This window comes from Protobothrops mucrosquamatus, unplaced genomic scaffold (assembly GCF_001527695.2).
Source record: "Protobothrops mucrosquamatus isolate PMUCROS unplaced genomic scaffold, P.Mucros_1.0 scaffold2048, whole genome shotgun sequence".
NCBI lineage: Eukaryota > Metazoa > Chordata > Lepidosauria > Squamata > Viperidae > Protobothrops > Protobothrops mucrosquamatus.
Genome location: NW_015388155.1, coordinates 60,559 through 68,448, shown reverse-complemented (window position 1 = coordinate 68,448; position 7,890 = coordinate 60,559). Strand labels below are relative to the sequence as shown.

The 7,890-nt window shown below is 41.2% G+C and overlaps 1 protein-coding gene across 1 annotated transcript in view; it reads right to left on the bottom strand.

Moving 5' to 3' along the window:
• Nucleotides 1-258: 258 nt before the first annotated feature.
• Nucleotides 259-7,890, bottom strand: part of LOC107294667 (one cut domain family member 2-like) — a 54,645-nt gene continuing 47,013 nt past the window's right edge. Inside the window, exon 2 of the mRNA XM_015823919.1 lies at nt 259-650. Within this exon, the coding sequence (XP_015679405.1) occupies nt 364-650 (287 nt within the window). The 3' untranslated portion in view covers nt 259-363. The remainder of the gene's footprint in view (nt 651-7,890) is intronic.

Below are 7,890 nucleotides of genomic sequence, written 5' to 3'. Positions count from 1 at the left end.
GAAGAATTCCTCAGCCAGCCATGTTGGCTGGGGAATTCTGGGAGTTGAAGTCCATGACTCTTCAAGTTGCCAAGGTTGGGTACCCCTGATCTAAGGCATGAGAGAGCACCTCCTGTTTCTGGCATGCTTAGTCTGCCTTGAATATACTTTTGACCTGCACGAGAAAGAAAAGACAGATAGAGAGAACCCCCAAAGCCTAATTCTCATCTGAATTAAATTAAACTGAATGCCCTGTGTTGCCAAGTAGTATTACGGTTTAGGAGAATTGTGCTTTCAAATCACCAGTGAAGGGCCCCATTAAGAATCCATTCCTTTTAAATAGATATTAGTTGAGTTGTGCCCAATTCAGATTCGGTTCTTTGATCATGCTTTGGTACAAGTGCTGGAGGTTGCCGAGGATCCCCCGGTGCTCAGATCATCCTGCCATTTCTCAAGACTCCGCCTCCTAGCATTCATGAAGAAGTTACTGACCGTAGTAAGTTCCAAGCCCAGCTGTTGGGAAATGGTGATCTGCATTTCTTTCGATGGACGTTTGTTCTCTTTGAAAATGGCAAAAAGTGTTCTGCGTTGGAGATCAGTGAAAACCAGACGAGATTTCTTCTGGGAGTTGTTTCTATCTTTGTTTGGTTCTTGCTCTTTGCGTTTGCATGCTTGGGGAAGGAAAGAGGGAGAGAAAAGAAGAAGAAAAGAATCAGTGCGAGTATAGGAACCAACCCATAGAGCAGATGATACACGGAAAATACCAAGGAAACTAGGTAAAACTTGTTATGGTAACTAGGCTTTGCAAATTGCAGAATCATTAGAGTCCCTTCCGATTGAAATGATTAATAATACAGACTGTGGACATCGATTGCAATATATAAATATATTTCGGTTAATACCAAATATGTGGTTACAGATAGTCCTGTAGGACAGTGGTTCTCAACTTTTTCTTCAACGACAGTGGTCCTCAACCTTTAAATATCTTTTGTGGCCACAGACCCCCAGTTTAAATCTTTAAACATTTCTTCAAGCCTTCATGGACCCCGTGATGACATCATGCCTCCCCCCGGGGTCTGTGACCACAGATTGAGAACGACTGCTGTAGGAGATGAGCAGGCTGAGGGTGGGGTTAAATGCATCATCAGTTTAGAGTGGTTGCATTCCAAGTCTGCCCCCCGCCCTGTGAATTCTGTTCATCCTATCTAACATCAATTTGGCTTGACTGCTAGTTGATCAGATTCTTCTGTAGAGGTAGCAAGAAATAAACTTTTAGTGCTTTGAATTTGACTCATACTCCTGATTACTTGTACCTGACAAGTCCTCAACTTACAATCAGTCGTTAGGGTTAATCCTCGCACTTATGAACATTGCATATTCCTCACAGTCACATGATCAAAATTTGGGGTTGGCAACTGGCATGTATTTATGATGATTGCAAAGTCCTAGATTCATGAGATCATCATTTGCAACCTTCCTAGCCAGCTTCTGACAAGCATAGGCAATGGGGAAAGCCAGATTTAATTAACAACCACATGATTCACTTAACAAATGCAGTTATCAACTTAACAACTATAGCAAAAGGGGTCATAAAATTGGATGTGACTCACTTGCCTTGCTTAGTAATAAACATTCTGGACCCAGTTGTGGTTGTAAATTGAGGACTCCCTGTAACATGCAGGAAGTACCATCCAGGTATAGATAGCAACATGGGATTGTACAATATGTACACATAGGCTCAGGATGAACAGCTGTGTCTCTTTGCCATAGCTACCCCACACTCACTAATTTTAGGAATGTATTATTTCCCCTCCGGGAAGTCTTCTCCACATTGTGTTGTCCTGAAGGAGGTGGCAGGTACTTTGAATTCCTATAGGCATTTTCTGGGTCAGGGGTCCCCAACCCCCAGACTGTAGCCCACTACCGGGCCATGGTCCTTTTGGAACCAGGCTACAGGTGAGTGTGCATGCATACCACAGCTCGACTTGCATGAGCGGCGGGTGCTTGCGCTCGCGTGCGAAACCCATTTCCTGCTGCTCACACATAACCAGCCCCTCTCCTTCCCCATCAGTCTGCCAAGCTGGAAAATGTGGGGACTGCTGTCCTGGGTGGTATACATAATATCAACCTAGCTGCTCACTTTTTATAGAGTTAGTAGTGCCATACAGTACATAAATAACAGGAAGTTCATGTACATATAATAAGAAGAAATAGAGAGGGTTGGGGGAAAGAATAACTTGAGACAGAATTGGAGTTGATTCATTTCCTTCTTTTTTTGCCAGTCATGCACACTTGGCCTATTGCCCTAAATTAATTTATAGTGCAATCCTGTGCATATTGACACAAAATAATTTGCATTGAGTTTGGTAGGGATTTGCTTCTTAGCAAGCATGCAAAGGTTAAGTTTGTTCTCTTAAAACTGTTGCTGGCCAGCAACATGATGAAATAGACCTGATTCAACTGTTAAATGATGTAAAAGCTAAGGCTAAAGCAATCCCTGCGAATTTTATTTGGCTAGTCATAGCTGACTTTTGGGGGGGGGGGTGTTCATCTCTGTTTCTTTGAGCCATTGAACTAGTGCTGTCTGAAGACATTTCCTTAGTCATGTGGCCAACATGATATCATGCCACAGTGCAAAGCCTACAGTGAAACATGGAATGCTGTTCCCTTTCCACTGAAATGGAACCTATTTATCTACTTGCATTTACATGCTTTTGAACTGCTAGGTTGGCAGGAGCTGGGACAAGTGATGTGAGCTCACCCTGTTACGCAGTGCTAGGATTCAAACTTCTGGAATATAGACCTTCTCCAGCATCCTTTCAGCCACTGAGCCTCCTGTTAAATGATGTTTTTACTCAGGGCTTTTTTTCTCATAGAACGCCCAGAATGGAGTTCCGGCACCTTTTTTGGATGGAATCTTGTAGGGTAGGCAAGGCGGGTTGTATGACATGTATGAGTTCTGGCACCTTTTTTTTTTTTTTTTAAAGAAAAAAAGCATTGTATTTACTACAATAATGGGGCAACCTTCCTTCCTTCTCCTAGTGCAGTGATGGCGAACCTTTTAGAGACTGAGTGCCCAAACTGCAACCCAAAACCCACTTATGCATTGTCGAGTGCCAGGTAGGTGTGGCCCATTGGCTGGGTGTGGCCAATTGGATGGGCATGGCTGCAGTGGTAACGGCAGACTGGGTGGGACTAAAAAGTTCAATCAATCAATTCCAACTTTGCAAGAACTTTTTTTTTCCCTCGAGAAGTTGAAATTGACTGATTGAACCTTTTTTTTTTTCCACACGGCGGCGGAGACCTAAAGCGAAAAGGTTTTATAAAACCCAGCTGAAGGCCTAGGACTGGGGCGACGACGCGCGTGCCCAGAGAGGGCTCTGAGTGCCGCCTCTGGCACCCGTGCCATAGGTTCGCCACCACTGTCCTAGTATCTACATTGGTCAGGAATATTATAAATTATGGCCAACACATATAAAGTTGAGGAAAGGTGTTCACACATCTTCTGTCCATATCCATATAATTGAGAAAGGGCAGCAGAATATATTGAATACAATAACTTTTTGAAACTGAAGTGATAGTGCATTATATAAGTCCTAAAATGGTCCCCGTGAACATAAATTATCAGCCATATGCCTGTGTACATTACAAGAATAAGCACATAATGTACAGGAAAAGAAACTTAAAATAGACCTTTGCAAATTTAGATAGAAATAAACTATCGGAAGTACCATCACTTCAAATATTGTTTAGTCATCAGTCTGCATCCAGATTTTTTTTTGATTCCATCAACGTAAACATTCTGCTTTAGTGAAGTTGGGGGGGGGAGAAGTTATTTTTACCAATTTATCCTTTATCTGCAACTGCCAACATTATCTTTCCCATTAAATCCACCAACATTGATATAGGTTGATTTGAATTGTCCAGCAAAGAGCTGAGATTTCTGAATATGAGTTGATGAATTGAATTGAGTTGGATACTTTATTTGGCTAAGTGTGATTAGACACACAAGGATGTCAGTTAGACTTACTTTTAACTTCTCTTTCTATCTGGGAAATGCTATGCATGACATAAATGAACAATCATTTGGTATCTCATTACATCAACTAAACATGTTTGGTATTATAACCTAATTATAATGCTTCACTTTACCAGTAAGAGAAATGCACAGGTCGAGCAGCAACAAGCAAAATGTATCAGTCAATAATACGAAATTTGTAAGGATGGACCATATGAAAATATGGACCATGTTCCCCATCAGACCCATATTTGACGCTGACATCACCACAAATCTAGAGAAGTCCTTTTGCCAAAGTGGAGGCTTGTTTAATGCCTTCTAAAAAATTCAAAGGGCTCTGAAATGCACTGAAAACAGTTATTTCAATTTAGCAGCTCAAACTTTCCACTAATATTTTATATCTACTTCTGTGAACTCAAGCGTGCTTTGTCTCTTGTTCTTTCCGCTATAGGATGCTGAATAAAGGCCTCATTCACATATTCAATTAATGTATAAAGTTGGAAACAAAATGGAGCTATAGTAATATAATTCTCCCTCCTGTTCCCTTTGTTCTGAGCATCCAAAGCCTTGGCCAAATGCACATTTACAAACCTGAGATTCCCTGGATTGTAATCAAGAAGTCTAGTGTGGACCATCAGCCTTTTACAACCTGGTAACCTGCACCCAATTAAAAAAAAAATAGCCCTGAAAATTCAGGAAATGGCTCCATCTGAGATGTGGTTTAGACCAGGGCTTTTCAACCTTTTCACCCATTGTACCACTTTTAGGATATGGCAACATCCAAGAACCACCAGTCACCTAGCAAGGTGTCAAAAACTTGATGACCAAAAAAAAAAAAAAAAAAAAAAAGTGATAAAGTACAGGTAGTCCTCGACTTACAACAGTTCACTTAGTGACTGTTCAAAGTTACAATGGCACTGCAAAAAATGCCCCCCAAGCCACAGCTGAGCAAGACACCTGCCTGCCCACCTGGCGGTGCTCTTCCTCCTATCCGAGGTTTTCATTGTTGTGAGCATTTCTGTTGAGGATTGGCAGATGGGGTGGGGTGAGGGGGTGTTTGGTTTTTATTCCCCCCGTCTGCTGGGTGGTTGCAGCAGGTTTTGGTCACTTCACATGACCCTGGGACACTGTGACTGTCATAAATATGAATCAGTTGCCAGGCATCTGAATGTAAATCACAAGACCCTGGAGATGCTGCAACATTCCAGCTGATCGGCACTTCTTCTGGGCTCAGCAGAAGCACCAGGATCAGCGGCGAGCTACAGCTGGAGCCTGGCGCTGATCCTGGCGCTTCCGCTGAGCCCTGACAGCCCTGCAGCTCCAGCCATCTCTCGCTCAGGCTTATGCGGTGCTGCCACCGGTTCAGCTCATTCCCCTCCCGCACTACTTTTCTAGGATGTTCGCGTACCACCTGCCAGGTGCCATTGTACCACAGGTGGTACCCGTACCACTGGTTGAAAAGCCCTGGTTTAGACTGAACCAAGTTGCTTATCAGAATGTAGTTCTACCAACAGGCTCAGAATTCCTTGATCCTAGCTGTATGATGGATCTTGAAAATCTTTGCTTGATGATCTCAATTCTTCCTTGAAACTAAAATTCAATTCACAGGTTGGATACAATCCTTAGGCAGCATCTGAAAATTGTTTCTCTAGTGCTATTCAAGAAAAGTTCCAAAAAATCTGTGAAGCCTAAGATTCATATAATTGTCCACAGTCTAGAAAGCTACAAGGCTTATGAAATTCCATGGTTGGCTATAGAATTTTAAGGGGAATATATTATATTGGTTGGATATCTGTATAGGTTATCTTATTTTAAGTCGCTTGGGGTCTTTTCAAACTGTGAAATGGGTGGCAAATAAAGTTGATGATAATAATAGGTGCCTTGGGTGCAATCCCAAAACAACCGGAGCACCAATTGAACACCATCGGCTTTGACAAAATCACCATCAGTCAATTGCAAAAGGCAGCTTTAACTCAGGACAGCTTACATCCTGCAGTGATACTTTTAACACCATCAAACATCCACATCTGCCTATTCCAAGTCCTTGGGAAGGATAGGTGGACAAACATGCCAAAACCAGCCTAAACATATGGTTGATTATGCAACAAACCCTAATAATTACGTCATTCCAATTCATTGCTTTTGCAACTCTCTTTATACCAGCTTTTCTTAGCTTTGGCAACTTTAAGTTGTGTGGACTTCCAACTACCAGAAATTTCCAGCTACTAGCCCCAGGTGAAGTGAGAAACACTGCCTTATACAGACAACTATATGGCCATTCTTAGATACAACAGCCCCCATCGTGATCTATTTATTTCCAATTGCTAGAACATTGCGTGAATAAATTTGGAGGAGCAAGGCCAATGCTACCATTCTAGTAAGGCTACCAGGGAATCGCATAACAAGAATTTAAGTATCATTTTTTGAAATTCACATTACTCCAAAATTTGTGGTGCACTCAAATAGAGGCAATAGTTTACAAAAATATCCTACTCTTGAAAACTGTTATCTACTGCTTCAAGGCACACATGAAAATGTATTTATGAGAAATGCATTTAAGAATGGAAACAAATTTTCATAAAGACTTTTTTTTTTAAAAAAAGCATTGCATCAGTGCATCCTTCCAAAGAATATTCAGTAGAAATGAACAAGATACAGGTAGTCCTCAACTTACAACAGTTCATTTAGCGATCGTTCAAAGTTACAATGGCACTGCAAAAACTGACTTATGACTTATGAGAGAATTTTTGGAGTATAACCGTGAAAAGAGAAAGGCATAATATTTTCAGGCTGAGGACTGCAGCTTCCTTTAGATCAGTGTTTCTCAACCTTGACAATTTTAAGGCATGTGGACTTCAACTCCCAGAATTCCACAGCCAGCATTGCTGGCTGTGGAATTCTGGGAGTTGAAGTCCACATGCCTTAAAATTGTCAAGGTTGAGAAACACTGCTTTAGATGGAGGTAAATGAAGTCAAGATAAAGAAGTGGATGGAGTCGAGGTGAAAATTAATTTGTTTTGAATTAATTTAAATGAAATTGGGTTCATAAAGTATTGTTGATACGATTGCATCTTGGGTAATTAATAACGTTGCCCTTTTTTATCATTTTGGATTTATAACATGCTTATAACTGAACGTGGTTCATACTTCTTCATAATTCTGGCATTCCATTCCAGCAGCAGTGTGTGAATGCCGGCTGAACGTGGTGTTTCTCTGCCATCAATGAGTGGTGTCAGAAGGGGAAGGAATTTTCTGGCCTTATGCATTTATTATTTAGCATTTATTTATTATTTATCAAATCCCCTGCTTTTCCCCTTCGGAAAGCAGAGTTGCTCAAAACTGCTTACAAAATATAAAAAGCACAAAATCTAACCTAACAGCCTAAGACCCAATCAATAAAATTAAACAAAAGCCCTCATCTGCTCAAAGACAAATGGCTTCAATTGTTGATGGAACACAGATTAAGGTGACCTTCAGATGAATGCTCCATGTGTGGAATGGCATCAAAAGATGGCCTCTCTGAAACGGCAATAGGATCATATTACCATATGTGGTGGGAATGCCCAAAGACTCGCGAGTACTGGAACAGGACACGAAACTGGTTGAGGGATATCCTAACACTGGACTTAGAGTTAAAACCTGAACTCTTCTTGCTGGGAATAACGACAGAAAAATATGATAAGAGAACAATCTACCTGTTGCTACATATCTTGACAGCAGCCAGGCTTGCCTTTGCGCAAAAATGGAAGAGTAAGGAAATTCCCACAGAGGAAGAGTTAATACATAAAATATTAGCATGTGCAGAAATGGACAGGCTCACAATGATACTAAAAGATAAATGTGGATCAATTTTTTTTTGAAACCTGGGATAAATTTTACCGCTGGAGGAATTT